General features: G+C 41.9%; 1 protein-coding gene across 3 annotated transcripts in view; it reads left to right on the forward strand.

Annotated features, from left to right (window-relative positions):
* Nucleotides 1–17,930, forward strand: part of KCNQ3 (potassium voltage-gated channel subfamily Q member 3) — a 118,279-nt gene extending 100,349 nt beyond the window's left edge. For all 3 annotated transcript variants that reach the window (XM_069959824.1, XM_069959822.1, XM_069959823.1), the window contains 6 exons: nucleotides 9,059–9,261; nucleotides 11,099–11,201; nucleotides 13,092–13,223; nucleotides 13,407–13,517; nucleotides 14,179–14,257; nucleotides 15,148–17,930. In XM_069959824.1, the coding sequence (XP_069815925.1) occupies nucleotides 9,059–9,261; nucleotides 11,099–11,201; nucleotides 13,092–13,223; nucleotides 13,407–13,517; nucleotides 14,179–14,257; nucleotides 15,148–15,870 (1,351 nt within the window). In that variant the 3' untranslated portion in view covers nucleotides 15,871–17,930. The remainder of the gene's footprint in view (nucleotides 1–9,058; nucleotides 9,262–11,098; nucleotides 11,202–13,091; nucleotides 13,224–13,406; nucleotides 13,518–14,178; nucleotides 14,258–15,147) is intronic.
* Nucleotides 17,931–18,878: the final 948 nt, after the last annotated feature.

The following is an 18,878-nucleotide window of genomic DNA, read 5'->3' on the forward strand; positions in this document are numbered from 1 at the left end:
CATCATTCTGACTCTCAATCAACTCCATGATGCATCACCATCTGCCTGCTGTAAGGACAGTGTAAATATATATATAGACACCCTTAAAAAAGTCGGGGAGGCTGAACTGTCATCAGATCCATGACAAGAGTTGTATAATCATCATCAGTAACTGTCTACCCCCCTGTGAAGAGCTTGTTTGGAACAGTCCATGCAGTTTCATCATACAGGAGGTTCTGCTGCTGGCTGAGAGGGTGACACTAGAGCACAGAAACACATGTAATTTCCAGGGGGGTCGCCATGAGATCACAGGACCAAACTGAAGGAAAGTATTCCAGAGAGAAAGGAACAAATATAATATATAAAATATAATATATTGTATAATTTAAAGGGGTACTACAGTAAAAAAAAATTCTTTTCAAATCAACTGGTGCTAGTTCTCCCATACTTATAAGCTACTTTATATCCTGCAGGAAGTGGTGTATTATTTCCAGTCTGACAGTGCTCTCTGTGTCAGACTGGAGAGAATACACCACTTCCTGCAGGACATACAGCAGCTGGTAAGTACTGGAATACTGGAGATTTTACAATAGAAGTAAATTACAAATCTGTATAACTTTTTAACACCAGTTGATTGAAAAAAACAACATTATTTACCGGAGTACCCCTTTAATAAGTGCTTAGAAATAGATCTAATTAAAAGGGTTTTTCAGAATTTTATATTGATGGCCTGAGTTCTGCAGTACCAGCCACACATGTGAGGACATCACTGGGTCAGGTACTGCAGTGACGGAGTAGCGGCGCCCTTACAATCAGTGAAACCCCCCTAAGAAGCCCCTTAGAGTAGTCCATCAATGTAAAATGCTGGAAAATAAAGGCTGAATAGAAGAAATGATCATGCAGAGGTAGCAGAGCTGAGTTTGTCTGTGTACATATTTTCCATATTTTATATTACATCCCCATAGAAATAAAGGCGCACAAAAGAGAATTTCAGAAGCAAACTGAGCTCTGCTACATCTGCAACTGCTGACTATTCATTTTTGGGAGAAGTACTCGTTAAAGCAGTCCGAAGATTTCAGAAAATGTGTTTGCAAAAAAATAAAATAAAAAATAAGCCACATACTAATATATTTCATGTTACACTAGCGCCCCCCTGTGCTGAGACTCAGTATTGCTGCGTCACTCAATGGAGTTCCTGGCTCTATGCAAATAAAGAACATACAAGACCCTGAGTTGACACAAAGTATATTGGAAAATTCTATAAAGAACAATCTCGATTTGCTAAAGCTGGAATACCCCTTTAATACTGTGACTATAATGGGTGCTGTGTACACATAAGGTATATTAGGAGCTCTCCTATAACAAACACATCTTCTAAAGTCAGTGGACCCCTTATAACAGAGCATGTAGATATATATGTAGATTGTGTTCATGTTTTCTGGTGTATTTCCACTCTGTGGCTGTAGATATAGTGTAGTTATTAGTTCTTACGTGTAGCATATAGTTCCTATCACATCATCATCTGGACACCCAGCCTTATACCGAGGTACGTCACTCATTTTTTTCATGTATTCTCATGTCATTTGCCATATTACCTTGACAGCTGCTGGAGCTCATTTTCCCCCAGAACTTCCTGCAGAGACTCAGAGTTATATAAAAACATTCTGTCTATCTGCAGCCACCACTAGGGGGAGCTGATGAGCATTCTGCATACTGTTTATAAAGTTAACTCAATAGTAATACCGTGTTTCTGGCTTCCTAGTGCCACCCTTTGAGCACTAAGCTCCTCAGCTCCACCTAGTGGTGACTCCTGGCAGCCAGGAATGTGTAATTTACCTCTATGTTTATGCAGGGAATTTGGAGCTCTTAATCAGGAAATAAATTAATGCAAAATGTTGCAGATAAAAGGTGGAGATTCATTTTATACCCATCTTGAGAAGTTATTCCCTATCCAGGCCATGACACCAAATGTCCCACAGCTGAGTGCCTGGATATGGTCCGGACAGAGACAGGGGATATAACGTAGGAGCCGCCTGTGTCTGGATGGTGTGTGCCCTCAAAGAACCAATTATCATCTCTTAACAACTTAACAAGTCAGAACAGCCTAAATAAAATTTGTTTAAATGACCACCAGGAGTTACACTACCCAAAAGTAGCATCTGAGAGTCCTTTTTTTTTCATAGGGCAGAATGGGAAGCACTTTTACAGTGTGCACCTATAGACCAGACATGTCCATAGGACCCCATTTATCCTGACATATGGCAAAAGAGTCATTTCATCATTAGGGAAAGTCCAACAGCATCCAGTAGTGGTGTCCAAAACAGCGAATGTATTGTATAGCGCGTACAGTACAAAGATTTATAGGAAGAAAATGCTGTTTTGGATACCGCTATGGGGTGCTGTGAGTATTGCCTGCATCGGAGATTGCAGACCTTCCTGTATGCATCCTATACATCTACAGTGGCCACTGGACTTTGTCAGTGTTGTTGTCCTTTGGGCAAAAATCTGTGTCTGTAAAGTTTTTTTTTTTTTTAACAGTTTAACAGCATACTAGACTAGAAGGTAAACCTGTAAACTATTCTGTGTGATACAAGTGTTTTTGTTTTTCATAATTGAAGTCAATAAGCGAATTATCCACTAAATGCCATAAAGCATATTATCGGTCATAAGGTTTGAACAGGGATTAAGTTTTCATTCACACGTACAGGATACGATGCAGAAGAGATCAGTGTAACTAAATGATCAAACACAGAATCAAGTCTGAAGCAGATCCTATTTGTGTGAATGTATTCTAACCGTTGTTGGGGTCGAGGCTTAAAGGAGAAGTACGGCAAATATTTTTATTAAAGTACTAGAAAATGTACCCGGCACTGCCCTGGTATAAAGTGTCAGTGTGTATAGAGGGTCCTGTATACCTGTAGTATAGAGTTGGTGGAGGTGCTGTATACCTGTAGTATAGAGTTGGTGGAGGTCTTGTATACCTGAAGTATATAACTCGGGGGTCCTGTATACCTGTAGTGTATAGTTTGGGGTTCTGTATACCTGTAGTACAGAGTTGGTAGAGGTGCTCTAGCAGTGTTATCCAGTCACAGTATGGTGGTATTGGTTAGGTCTGGTATGGCAGTGTTATCCAGTCACAGTATGGTGGTATTGGTCAGGTCTGGTATAGCGTTGTTATCCAGTCACAGTATGGCAGTATTGGTCAGGTCTGGTATGGCAGATTTATCCAGTCACAGTATGGCGGTATTGGTAAGGTCTGGTATGGCAGATTCATACAGTCACAGTATGGCGGTATTGGTAAAGTCTGGTATAGGGGTGTTATCCAGTCACTGTATGGCGGTATTGGTCAGGTCTGGTATGGCGGTGTTATCCAGTCACAGTGTGTCGGTATTGGTCAGGTCTGGTATGGAGGTGTTATCCAGTCACAGTATGGCGGTATTGGTCAGGTCTGGTGTGGTGGTGTTATCCAGTCACAGTATGGCGGTATTAGTCAGGTCTGGTATGGCACTGTTATCCAGCACAGTATGGCGGTATTGGTCAGGTCTGGTATAGCAGTGTTATCCAGTCACAGTGTGGCTGTATTGGTCAGGTGTGGTATGGCAGTGTCATCCATTCACAGTATGGCGGTATTGGTAAGGTCTGGTCACAGTCACAATGTGGCGGTATTGGTCAGGTCTGGTGTGGCGGTCTTATTTGGTATGGTATGACAGTGTTATCCATTCACAGTATGGCGGTATTGGTCAGGTCTGGTATGGAGTTGTTATCCAGTCATAGTATGGCGGTATTGGTCAGGTCTGGTATGGCGGTGTTATCCAGTCACAGTATGGCAGTATTGGTCAGGTCTGGTGTGGCAGTGTTATCCATTCACAGTATGGCGGTATTGGTCAGGACTGGTATGGAGTTGTTATCCAGTAACAGTATGGCGGTATTGGTCAGGTCTGGTGTGGCGGTGTTAAATGTGACGTGTGGAGCTATTACCTACCAGTCCTGATGCTAATTGGTGAGTGAGGATGGGGCATCTTCAGGTTTAGTGCTTAGGGCAGCAGCAGCTGGTAATACTTTCCTGTATACCTGTATAGATGGAGTAGGGGCTCCTGTATATATGTACTGTATAGATGGAGTAGGGGGCCCTGTATACCTGTATAGATGGAGTAGGAGGTCCTGTATACATGTACTGTATATATGGAGTAGGGAGTCCTTTATACATGTACTGTATAGATGGAGTAGGATGTCCTGTATACATGTACTGTATAGATGGAGTAGTAGGTCCTGTATACATGTACTGTATAGATGGAGTAGGGGGTCCTGTATACATATACTGTATAGATGGAGTAGGAGGTCCTGTATACATGTACTGTATAGATGGAGTAGGAGGTCCTGTATACATGTACTGTATAGATGGAGTAGGGGGTCTACCACTTATTTCTGTGGATGTTGTGAGGCAGCCTCCCTAGCAACCACAACTCCCTGTGAAAATGAAAGCAGTAATCCTATTGGTTGCTAAGGCTCCCATCTGCCGTTTTCTCTGGGCAGCTGCAGCTAATTATATCTCCTGTGTGCAGTGTGGAGATTTTCCAATTCATCTCTATGGGGCGCCGATCTTCCCCCTCCCCCTCCTCTCCTGTACATCTGGCGGGGACAGGACCTTCACTAAAACCTTCCCAGGCACCCAATGTATCTGTGTGCCAAATTTGGGGTCAAACGGTTCAGGCGTTTGGAAGTCTATATGGGACAGACAGACAGACAGACTTTTATTTTTATGATATAGATTGTATTGCTCCCCAAAAGTTATACAAATCCCCAATATAGACTTATTACGGGAAATGCATATAAAGTGTTTTTTTTCCCTGCACTTACTGCGCAATCAAGGCTTTACTTCCTGGATAACATGGTGATGTCACTTCCTGGATAACATGGTGACGTCACTTCCTGGATAAAATGGTGATGTCACTTCCTGGATAACATGGTGATGTCACTTCCTGGATAACATGGTGACGTCACTTCTTCCTGGATAACATGGTGACGTCACTTCCTGGATAAAATGGTGATGTCACTTCCTGGATAACATGGTGACGTCACTTCCTGGATAACATGGTGACGTCACTTCCTAGATAAAATGGTGATGTCACTTCCTGGATAACATGGTGATGTCCCTGACCTGGTGATGTCACTTCCTGGATAACATGGTGATGTCACTTTCTGGATAAAATAGTGATGTCACTTCGTGGATAAAATGGTGATGTCACTTCCTGAATAAAAATAGTGATGTCACTTCCTGGATGAAAATGGTGATGTCACTTCTTGGATAACATGGTGATGTCACTTCCTGGATAACATGATGTCACTTCCTGGATAACATGGTGATGTCACTTCCTGGATAACATGGTGATGTCTCTTCCTGGATAACATGATGTCACTTCCTGGATAACATGGTGATGTCACTTCCTGGATAACATGGTGATGTCATGACCCGACTCCTAGAGCTGTGCGGGCTGTGGCTACTGGAGAGGATGATGGCAGGGGGACACTGAGGGACACAGAGCACTGGAGGGACATTGAGCATCCCCCTTCCATCATACTCTCCAGCAGCCACAGCCCGCACAGCTCTGGGAGTCGGGTCGTGACATCACCATGTTATCCAGGAAGTGACATCACTATGTTATCCAGGAAGGGACATCACCATGTTATCCAGGAAGTGACATCACCATGTTATCCAGGAAGTGACATCACCACTTTATCCAGGAAGTGACATTACCATTTTATCCAGGAAGTGACATCACCATGTTATCCAGGAAGTGACATCACCATGTTATCCAGGAAGTGAAGCCTTGATGCAGTAGTAAGTGCAGGGAAAAAAGCACTTTATAAGCATATTCTGTAATAATTCTATATTGTTGATTTGTATAACTTTTTGCGGGCAATACAATACTTTAATAAAAATTTTCGCCGGACTTCTTTAAACTTCCTACTTCTATGCTAACAGACTGCATTACTGAGAGATCCCACTGACTACATTTCAAGATTTTATGAACCCCTAGAAAAGCATGCAAATCTCCTGGGTGCTCAGTCTACATTATACTCACTTCTCCCTGTTCCTGCATTGCTCTTTACTCTGAGGCAGACAATGGGAAATGGGGGGAGGCGAGTATTTGTATTAGGGGCTGGTCTTGTGTGTGGTTTGCAGAAAGGGGAGGTCTAATCTATGACGGCATCATGATCATCATGAAGCTCCTAACTATCTAGAGTTATTATTTGTAAGTTGCACACAGAGAAATGCTGGGATAACACACATCATGTGATCCTAAGTTCCTCCAGATGCAGAAAAATAGAAAAAAAAATTTAAATAAACAATAAAGACAAATAAATTAAAATGTAAGTAAGAATATTTTTCCTAACACCTCCCCCTCTCTTTCTGCACTCCTTTTTTTTTTTTTTTTTTTTACTATGGGGTGCTCAGCATAGACAATGAAGAATGGGGAGAGGTGAGTATTTATAAATCTGGGGTCTGTATATTGAGGCAAAGCAATAACCATGCATGACGTTACTTGATGGGTGCTTGGTCACATGATGTATCTTGTCTCTAGTTTGCATGTACCTGGTAACAATCTTCTGACCAGTGCATGTGTCTTAGCACTGACCGAATACCTGAAGTACTACACATGCGTGTGTACACTGCTAGAACTTCCAATAATTCAGAAGACCAGGAGTCTCTGCTATATTGTTCTTATGGCCAGTTCATGTGGCTGTACTACATATGTAAAATGGCATCTATAGACTGCGCTTTGGGCTCAGGCTGTACATCTAGTTTCACTCTAGGGCCTTTTCCATTGCATGTTGTATTACAAGAGTATTGTAGTCTATTGCTTCTACAGTAGCACCCCAATGCAAAAAAGGGATTATACAACTAGATCGACTCTGGTACAGGGTCTGTTCACATAATTTTTCTACGTTTATGGTTCTTGAAGACTCTAGGTGCCTGCAAGCCTGCACTGACAATCTGCCGCCCAGGCAGATTCCCGGTGGGCCGCCCAGATTGTCAGAAGTGAGTCCTTCATTCCAGCAGCATATTTAAACCACACAAAGGAGTGTGGTAGAGCAATGCACAGGGCTGCTCAGGATTGCGATTGCCAATTGTGTGACAGGACAGAGGACTTGTGTGCTGTGGCTGACCTTCCTGATGACATGGTTAAAGGGAATCTGTCAGCACCTATGGAGGAGGAGTGGGGTTGGCTTCGTGCCCACTTCGTGCCGCACTTTGGCCCGCCTCACCACTACCTCCTCCTAGCTTATATTGAATATTCTTGGCGCCCATCCCCCGGCCTCCTAGTGACTGCATCTGTAGCTTCCTGGTTCAGTGTAGTGCGCGCACGCTCCCGTGGTGTGGTTCGTGCATGCGCCATAGTGTGTCAGAGCGGCGCAGGTGCACTGAGAGCCAAAGCCTGTGCCCTCAATGGCTTCGCTCAGTGCCGCTCCGACGCACTACAGCGCATGCACGAATCACGCCAGGAACGTGCGCACACTACACTGAACCAGGAAGCTACAGATGCCGTCGCCAGGAGGCCGGGGAACGGGCGCCATGAATATTCAATACAAGCTGGGAGGAGGTAGAGGTGAGGCGGGCCAAAGTGCGACACTAAGTGCGGGACGAAGCCATCGCCACTCCCCCTCCATAGGTGCTGACAGATTCCCTTTAAATTAGGAATATCTGTTAGGCAGCCGATGGGGCTGTCCATGACATCGATTCTCATGGTCTGTGATCATGTGATATATCACAAGTCTGATGGTCTGGGGCAGTGCTTTCCAGAACGCAGCACGAGAGGAGATTTGTCCCTATAGCAGTATATATATATATATATATATATATATATATATATATATATACAGATCTGTGGTGGCACTGTGGTCTGCAGTAGCTCCTGCCTTGTATATAATAATGTAGAATAAGCAGTTGCACATGCCGTTTTTTCTTCTTTTGTTGCTTTTATTTTTGTGCAGAATTTCTTTGAGATGCGGCGTGTAATTAAATTGAAGGAAATGAAAATATCGCTTAATTTCTGCAGAATGGATTATTAAATGGATAAAAAGCGGCGATTACACCGTCAATAATAGAACTGTTTACTTCATGTGAATAGCCGCGCGCAGAGTGTTATTATCGTGCGCCGCCGCCGAACCATTATCACACAAAACAACTGTAAATGAGGGGTCGGGGGACAGAGAATTTACCTCAAGGAACAACTTAGAAATGACTGGGTAGAAGGCGCACAGGTCACTTCGAAAAATTGTACATAGGGTTGTTATATTTATTATAATTTTTATTTTCTTTTTACTTATTTTTATTTTTGTTGATTAGGGAAAACATCAAAAAGAAAACAGTTGAACCATTTCTTTAGTTGATGTTAATAAATTATTTTTTACTGCTTTACTTTTATTCTTTTTTAGTGGCAGCCATATTGGAGACACACTTTTCCTTTCTGTATAGCTTAGCTTTGGCTGTCCAAGCATGATGGGAATTCTAGTTTTACGATAACTGAAGGGCCATGAGTTTGACACCTCTGGTCCAGTCCAGCAGGGTATGGATTTTTTATGGCAGGTGAAATGGAAGGTAACAAGCAGAAAAGTGACTTATGCACAGAGACTAACAGGACGGGACTAACAGGAGAGCCCTATATGTATTGTAGTAGTGTTATTATTATTATTAGCCTGTCTTATGCAGTCTTGTGGTATTAAAAAAAAAATTCTGCCATATTAATATTATATTGAGATGGCTCTGCTCATTCTGTCCTAGTCTATACAGTAAAGCTTACACGTGACCTGCTGAAAACTGAAAGCATTTGCCTATTGTATCAACTCGTGGTGGCTAGTGGGAGATCACTTTGAAATAAAATAGGCAGGAAAGATACTAAATGAGAAGGAGAAATCTTTGGGGAAATGATGCCATAAAAAAGGAAATGGTATTGACTCTCTTCATAGTCTTTAAGCTTTGGGCACTGATGTATTGCAGTGAGGGGAAGTTTAAATTTTTCCCTTTCCTCGTTTTTATTTTTTTTTTGTCTAATATACATATTTTAATTGTTTTCAGTCAAAGGTGGAGTCTGTTAGATCGGGTGCGGCTATCCAACCCACGCGGGAACAGCCCAAAAGCCAAAACATTTTCCCCATTGAACATTGAAGGTGTGGAAGATAGTCCCTCGAAAGAGCCAAAAAACATTGCCCTGAGTAATAAGGAACGGTTCCGTACGGCCCTGAGGATGAAGGCCTATGCTTTTTGGCAAAGCTCAGAAGGTAAAATCCTAGTTTAAGGAACCACTCTAACAAGTAGCAATTGTGCATTGTAACTGATACATTTCCACTGCACATTTATACATACACTGAATGTCCTCTCTACCAGGGCCCTGCATCTAATATGGCATTGGATCCTCTTTGTCCTTTTAGAACTCGTGCAGTTTATCCTGGTATAGATCCCACCAGGTCATAAGATTGTTCTACAGGAATATTGCCCCATGTGGACAGAGTCCCTTATTACAGTCCCTGCACATTTGAACAGCCCATTCTACCTCATCCGAAGATGACTGTAGGATTAAGATCTGAGAACTCAAATCACTGTCATGTTCCTGGAGTTCATCCATAAATATATGACCTTTGTGCATGATGAATTCGCCCTGCCGACCGTTGCCTTCTCTCATAGAGGGAACAGCTGCCATGGAAGGATGAAATTGTATACAGAGATCTGGATCCACCTGACTGTCCATGTTTCTCAATAGAGATCTGGATCCATCTGACCAGCCATGTTTCTCCACAGAGATCTGGATCCATCTGACCAGCCATGTTTCATGGATCAATCTTACCGACCATGTTTCTTCACAGAGATCTGGATCCATCTGACCGGCCATGTTTGTCCACAGAGATCTGGATCCATCTGACCGGCCATGTTTCCCCACAGAGATCTGGATCCATCTGACTGACCAGGTTTTCCACAGAGATCTGGATCCATCTGACCAGCCATGTTTCTCCACAGAGATCTGCATCCATCTGACCGGCCATGTTTCCCCACAGAGATCTGGATCCATCTGACCGGCCATGTTTCCCCACAGAGATCTGGATCCATCTGACCGGCCATGTTTCCCCACAGAGATCTGGATCCATCTGACCGGCCATGTTTCTCCACAGAGATCTGGACCCATCTTACCGTCCATGTTTCTCCACAGAGATCTGGATCCATCTGACCGGCCATGTTTCTCCACAGAGATCTGGATCCATCTGACCGGCCATGTTTCTCCACAGAGATCTGGATCCATCTGACCTGCCATGTTTCTCCACAGAGATCTGGATCCATCTGACCGGCCATGTTTCTCCATAGAGATCTGGATCCATCTGACCGGCCATGTTTCTGTACAGAGATCTGGATCCATCTGACCGACCATGTTTCTCCACAGAGATCTGGATCCATCTGACCGACCATGTTTCTCCACAGAGACCTGGATCCATCTGACCGGCCATGTTTCTCCACAGAGATCTGGATCCATCTGACCGGCCATGCTTCCCCACAGAGATCTGGATCCATCTGACCGGCCATGTTTCTCCACAGAGATCTTGATCCATCTGACCGGCCATGTTTCTCCACAGAGATCTTGATCCATCTGACCGGCCATGTTTCTCCACAGAGATCTGGATCCATCTGACCAGGATATTAAGTGACAATATTTTTGCTCTTTTGTCCCCTGGACTCTTGCTCTTCCCCTATGTCTTTGGGACTGGTCACCTGCTGTTATATCCCAGCCTTGCTATGGAGCAGCAGGTTTTTCTCAACAGAACAATTCCTGATATCCTGACCTGATTTTATGCTGCGCTCCGGGGTCACGGGGTCTAATATCCAAGAGGAAACTCCAATTGTAAAAGGGCTGTGGGCTGTAATAGACAGGCCATTTCATACAGGCTCCATACATAGATGATAGTAATATATTGTGAAGTCTGTAGAGAGAAATGTGCTGACTGCTTGAGAATGATTACAGAATAAAAATGTGAAAACATATTCAGCCTCCGAAAGACAATTCCCCATGTAGTGAGGCTCATCTCTTCCTTCCATACATTCTACTTGATAATTCTCTTATCTGCTCTCTAGATGCTGGAACAGCTGGAGACCCCATGGCTGATGCCGGTTATAGTAATGAGTTCATGGTAGAAGATTTAATCCCCACGATAAAAGTGGCTATCCATGCTTCTAGGTATTCCAGAGTAATCCCTTCTATTATCTTGTATGAATATGCAGTTTGTTGAGCAGCAGGAGGTCCACGCTGAGTGTATAATAAAGACTATAAATCTGCTTCATGGAAACCACTTACAATTTTTATTTTCCTTATCATCCAATCAAGGTGTGATAGATTTATGTGTGAACAGAGCTCGAAAACCATCTATTAATGTACTGTCCTAATGATACCTACTTTATACAATAATATAACTACTATAATACTGCTCCTATATACAATAATATAGCTACTATAATAATGCTCCTATATACAATAATATAACTACTATAATACTGCTCCTATATACAGGAATATAACTACTATAATACTGCTCCTATATACAAGAATATAACTACTATAATGCTGCTCCCTATATACAAGAATATAACTACTATAATACTGCTCCTATATACAGGAATATAACTACTATAATACGAACTGGAGAGAATGGAACGGCTGCACATCCCATCTATGGCTGATACTAATGCCGCTAGGCCTATATTAAAAATCAACACCAGAGTGTCTGTATATGAATTGATCAAGCCATATTGCCCCGTGTACCACTGCGCAGGTCCTCTGGTCCACACGGGTCCCTACGCTAACTCCACACCGTGTCGGTCAGCGACCGCCAACCCCGCAAAGCGTGCACATGCAGGGAAGGGAGGCCATGGAACGGCCCTGCAACCCCAATGTCACAGGACCAGACCCAAAAAGCCCCACCAAAACCCAGCCAGCACCACCGGCGGGGAAGGCTGCCCCCAAACGACACAAGTATGGATATGGTATTACACTTACCATTGCTGCTCTCACAGAATGGGGAAGACATAAGGTCCAGACATGTGAGCACAGGCATATCCTGCTAATTTTGGTCATGTGGGTCTTATGAAGGAGTGCGAGCTGTTCAGAGAGGGAGAACTGTGAAACACGAACTGGAGAGAATATAACTACTATAATACTGCTCCTATATACAAGAATATAACTACTATAATACTGCTCCTATATACAAGAATATAACTATTATAATACTGCCCCCTATATACAAGAATGTAACTAATATAATACTGCCCCTATATACAAGAATATAACTACTATAATACTGCTCCTATATACAAGAATATAACTACTATAATACTGCTCCTATATACAGGAATATAACTACTATAATACTGCTCCTATATACAAGAATATAACTACTATAATACTGCTCCTATATACAGGAATATAACTACTATAATACTGCTCCTATATACAGGAATATAACTACTATAATACGGTTCAGGGAAGAAAAAGAGTGCTGCACCTCACACCTATGGCTGATACTAGTACCTCTCGGCTGCATAAAAAACATCAGAATTCTGTATGTAAATTGATCAAGCCACACTGCCCCATGTACCGCGTGCCGGTATCTGATACACATGGGTCCCTACACTAAGTCCACACTGTGCCAGTCAGCGACCACCACCCCCGCAGGCATGCACAGTCAGGGAAGGGAGGCCATGGAACGGCCCTGCAACCCCCATGCCACAGGACCATTGCAGCCATGTGCAGCCATTTCTGTCTTTTTGGCTTGTGCATAACTACTATAATACTGCTCCTATATACAGGAATATAACTACTATAATACTGCTCCTATATACAGGAATATAACTACTATTATACTGTTCCTATATACAAGAATATAACTACAATAATACTGCCTCCTATATACAAGAATATAACTACTATTATACTGCTCCTATATACAAGAATATAACTACTATAATACTGTTGTTAGGGGAGTGTGTATGTGTGTGTGTGTGTGGGGGGGAATCATGTGGTCCTGATAAGCCATTATGACAAAACTTACATGTCACTTTGTCTCCCGTGCAGAATACTACAATTCCTTTTACGTAAAAAAAAATTTAAGGAGACGTTAAGGCCTTATGATGTGAAGGACGTTATAGAGCAATATTCTGCCGGCCATTTGGATATGCTCGCCAGGATTAAATACCTCCAGTCCAGGTATTTGCTTTCTTATTGTATATTTTATACTTTTATTACATTCCTCTACATTGTAGCTTTTCCATTTTGTACATGAAAAGTCTATGGATATTTTTTTTTTATACTTAGATGTTTTAGTAAAATTTGTCAAAATGTGCATAAAGGTGCGGAGGCTTGATACAGATTGTTTCTCTTCGTTCTCAGAGTAGACATGATCTTTGCTCCAGGTCCCCTTTCTACACCCAAACATAAGAAGTCTCAGAAAGGAACAGGTGGTCTTGGTGGATATGGGTTTCCATCCCAACAGTCTCCTAGGTAAAAGCTGTGGTTTTGTTGTTGTTGTTGTTGTTTTTTGTTTATGCAAACCTGTTAACCAAATATTCAAAGTTGCTTTGAAGATTAATTCCAGATTTTATTTGCCCATATAATGCCCATTCACCATCACTGTTCCTACAGTGCCATCTATTCCATTCCAGCTCAGCTGCATCCAACACTATAAATGGGTCATGTGATTAACAGTGTCAGAGGAAGTGGTGTGTCCTGCATTGGTCAACTGACTTCCTATAGGATGACATCACCACCTATCAGATCCCTTTTAGGACACAGAATTCAGAGGGTCTGGTTGACTGCATTCCATTTTCAATCAGCTTGTTAGTCCTGGTACCGAATTATCCTCTCCGGGGATCTACATTGTTGGCAAAAGAACAAAATTGGGAAAATGGCCCCAGGGTAATGGAAAATGAATATACTCCTTTAATAGATGTTGGCTGAAAGTTGGTTAACTAGGGACCCCTCAATAGGCTTCAATGTTCAGCCATGAAGAATAGAGAGAGAAGAGGGGTAGCCGCTGTCAGACTCTTAGGTCAATAGGGTCAGGCAAATGAATCCCAACGGGCTCGGTCAACCAGATGTGTACGGGGAAAAAAAACATCACTACGTGTACTCTACTCTTTCTACCTTATTTTTTTCTCCCTAGACATGAACCCTATGGGTCCAAACCTTCAGATTTTGAAGACCAAAGTATGATGGGAAAATTTGTCAAAGTAGAGAGACAGGTATGGTATTCCGAAACTTTTAGATTTTTTTTTTTATATTACTCAAATACATGTTGTGTAGTTGTGGTAGGTTTTAGCAAGCTTCTCTGCCTGGTCTGTGCAGAGACACATGTGCTTATACTTGGGCTCCATAATAATAATTAATAATAATTTTTATTTATATAGCGCCAACAGATTCCGCAGCACTTTACAATTCTGGGGTACATACATAGACAAAAATAGACATTATAGAGATCTACATATAATTATCCATACATGAGGAGTGAGGTCCCTGCTCGCATGCATGAGCTGACAGACTATCAGGAGGGGGTGCGAGACAAAATGGCAGAGGGGCAAGGTGCACCATGCATCTTCTTCCACTAGTGGCTTCGGTGTCCGGCATAGTTTTATGATTACAGCCCTGATGTAAGGAAAATTTTTCACACATAACTGACTCCCAGAATTTCCTCCCCAAAAAATTTTGATTTGCTAGAACCCAAAACTTTTTAGGTCTATTAAGGGCACCTTGCCTAGTACATGTGTATGGTACAGGAGCAGGGACTCTCGTCTTCAACTGGGGTCCCTGCTCTTGTAACCACATAATAAAATCTGAATCGATAAATTGAAGTGAATTGGACCCAAAACAAATTTTGTCCCTCCTCTACTGATGAGTTTTTGCCTATTTCCAGTAACAATGTGAATAGATAAATGGGGCAACCATGTAACATAAAACAGAAGCTTTGCTTCTAATAGAATAAGTAATGTAATGGTAATTTTTGACGTGTCGGGCACAATCTTATCCTGTAGGATCATTATTAGAGCAAACTTCCATATTTTTTTTATAGAACTTTATCTAACCCTACTTCCTTATTTGATGACCCTGTCTGGCTTATAATTCATTTTTTTTCCAGGTCCAAGATATGGAAAAGAAATTAGACTTTTTGGTTGATATGCATATGCAGCATATGGACCAACTTCAGGTCCAGGTAACGGAGTACTATCCACTTAGAGAGTCCCAAGTGGAAGAGGAAGGAGAAGAGAGCAGGTATTCTGAAGTCGGTAGGGTGGTTTATAACTATACGGAGTCCTGCACTCATGGAAATCCCTACGACATGCACCAAGTTTCTTTTAATAACGTGAATCAGTATGGGTTCTTCGAGAACTACCCTGTGGAATTTACCGCACCCATGCCTTTTAATGGTGAAAACTGTTCTAGGAGGAGCATGACCTCCTCACCCAACTATACAGAAAGGCCAACAGATTTGCCCATTCACACTTTGATAGATACCCGGGTCGACTTTCGACACAAAAGAGAGATCTCAAGTCCGTATGGCGAAAGAGCCTCCCCGATACACAGAAGAAGTTTTACAAGAGATAGCGACACGCCCCTATCTCTCCTCTCCGTCAACCACGATGAACTTCAGAGATCTCCGAGCGGTTTCAGTATTTCTCAAGAAAAAGAAGACTTTAATTTTGGCCCCAATGGCTCAACGTGGATGAGAGAGAAACGTTACTTAGCGGAAGGGGAGACGGATACAGACACGGACCCATTCACACCCAGCGGCCCAATGACCTTGTCGTCAACGGGAGATGCTATTTCAGATTCGGCATGGACACCTTCCAAACCTGTTTGAATCCGGGATTCCCCATGGGGGGGAAATGACCTTTTTTTTCGTACAATGTACTAAATCTTTGTAGAAGTCACTATACACTTTCCAAAGTTGAATAGCTGAAAAGCGGTAAATACCACCAACGGCTAAATATGATGCATGTTTAACTTTGTAGTCATGGCATCATCCCACATGAGCTCTATCACTTTTATTGAGTTGCTCTTCACGAAAATGAAACAGCATTTAGATTCCAGCATGAATTGCATGTGTTTACATGATATAAGTGTAAAAAAAAACAAAAAAAAAATTCTATTTTATATTTTGTAATGATATGGCACATACCTAACCCATGGGGGGATCTATGCAGAAGGAAACTAAGATGTGAACGTCCATTTTCCTTCACTAATATGAGATTCTTTTTTCTTTTCATTGAGCTGCAGTGTTCCTTCTAACTCGAATTATAGCTATTTTACCTTTTCGTTTGTAATACTTGTAATAGTCATCTTTAACTTATTGGCTTCATGCGCCCTCTTGCAACCTTGATCGAACACACTGCTGTATGATTTTTTTTTTCCTGATGTCTCCTTCAATATGGAGATCAAGCAAGCAATTTGGTGATCTTTTGGATTTTTGGGGGGATTTTTCTATTGGAAGATTTCCTATCGATAGAGATGGTTTTAGGGTAGGGACACATGGAGCAGAAATTCTGTGCCGAATATTCCCCATATTTATTAGCCTGGGTTATCCAGGATTAGAAAAAAGCGCAGCCTCTTTCTTGTAAAAACAGCGCCCTTCCCTGTCCTCAGGTTCTGTGTGGTATTACAATCAAGTTCAATTCACTTTAACCCCTTCATAACCAAGGACGCAACTGTGCGTCCTCGGTCGGGTAGCAGAGTTCAGAGCTGGGCCGCGCGGCAACCCCGCCATGAACCGCTGCAATCCCGGGTGTTATTAACAGCCCAAGAACGCCGCACCCGCTAATAGGCCGTTTAGGCGCAGCTGTCATGGCTGACAGCTGCATCTAAACAGCTATCCCCCATCCCTGGTGTCTAGTAGGCAGATGGCCCCCTGCGATGCGATCGCAGAGGGGCGAACCGTTTAACTTACCCGTCTGGGCCTCAGCGTCAGAATGATGCTGATCCTGGCTTGGTATTCTACTGATCTGGTCTTCAGCAGAACAGACCAACAGAGTACCGATCTATTGGATCAGTGCTCTATCATATACGCAGCATTGATCTCAATGGGAGATCAATACTGTGTATATAGAAGTCCCCCAGACGGCTTCTACTTACTGTTTAAAAAAAAAATTAAGTTTTTTCATTAATTTAAAAAAACCTCCCCTAATAAAAGTTTAAATCACCCCCTTTTCATGAATAAAAATCAAAAAATAAACATATTTGGTATCGCCACTGATCCCAGGAAAACAAACGATAACCAAATGCGGAATTACAGTGAATAGTTAACGAACGACTAACGATGATTTTAGGGTCAATGATCAACGACACTTAAATCATTTTAAGACCATTGCCTGCAGTTACACAGGAGGATTATTGTTTAAAGTCGAACAATATAACAATTTCCCGATAATCGTCCCATGTAATAGGGCTCTTAGACTTAGTCTTAGACTTAGTCTAGTCTAAGTTAAACTAAATTAAGAACTAGACAGGTTTTAAGGCTGTGTTCACACACCATCAAAATGACGGCCCTTTTTTTATTGGACGACCAACATTTAACCACAAGTAATGGCTGTTATCCATATAAAGACGTCTATTATTTTTACAGTGTGTGAACATAGCCTAAAAATGGAATTTAATTTTATTTTAGATCCATAAGTGGGGGATGGAAATTTATCAACCTTTACACTAGAAAACTGGTATAAAAAAAGCTGTACATTTTTGAACAAAGACAATAAAAATTTTGAATTTTATTTTTGTGTGCAGCTTCTGTGCAGGCCTTGTGTCTCCATGGTAACAGACTACAAACGCATGTGTAGTCTGATCCTGCAGCAGAGTGTTATTTCAGTCCCTCTACCTTCAGCTTAGGCTACAAAATAGCAAAAAAACTGGAGTAACAGCTCCAGGAGTTGAGGGAACTTTGAAAACACTCGGGTTCATCTGAACCTGAGTGTGCAGCACTTGATTACCTGTGGCTGCAGAAGTTAGATGCCGCCTTAGGGAGTCCTTAAAAACAGAGTGTTTTTGAAGTTTTCTCACCTGTAGTACTCTAGATTTTTTTTTTAGTCCTGACAATTTCTGTTACTTGGAATTTTTTATGAGCAATAAATCAATTATTTGCCTAAAAGATGTAAGAAACAAACAAAAAAAAGTGCAGAATAAAAGAATATCTACAGCAGTGTGTACGATGGACAAAGCTGAAAAACGAGTCAGTATATCACTGGAAACAACCACAGGAAATATTGTGTAAGCCATATCTTCTAACCACCCCACCTTCTTTGGACCTCTCCCGACCCTTGGCCTTGTGCACCAAAAGAGGCGTGGTTATTCAAAAATAAGGGCGTGTCCTTTAGTGGTTTGTTCAGATTAGTGGCAGAGCTTCACTTCAGCTAGGGGGCGCTATGTATAGGCCAATAGCAGTAAGAGTACTCCTTTACTACTTTATAGATTTTTCATCACCATTCCAATATACCAAAAAAAGAAAGAAAAAAAAAGAAGCACTAAACCACACATAGATATATATTTATTTTATTTAACTTATAATGGAATATTAAAACCCATTGACATTTATTTTAAAATGATGTATAATATGCCAATTTAGGAAATTTATAATTTATATTCTGAAAAAAAAAAAAAGAAAAATATTTTCATTGAGGTCTGAAGTTTACAAAAGTCGTGTTAAAGGGGGACTCTTCATTTTGTATGTTATCTGAATGGTCGATCGGATGTCATTGTTTCAGCATAGGGACAGGGGGCGCCAGATCACTATAACAGCTGATGCCTAGAAACTTTGTGCATAGAATTTTTGCAGTGCCATCTACTGGCAGAACCATGAACTACAGCAAGGCAAATATATAT

Source organism: Dendropsophus ebraccatus, chromosome 2 (genome assembly GCF_027789765.1).
Source record: "Dendropsophus ebraccatus isolate aDenEbr1 chromosome 2, aDenEbr1.pat, whole genome shotgun sequence".
Lineage (NCBI taxonomy): Eukaryota > Metazoa > Chordata > Amphibia > Anura > Hylidae > Dendropsophus > Dendropsophus ebraccatus.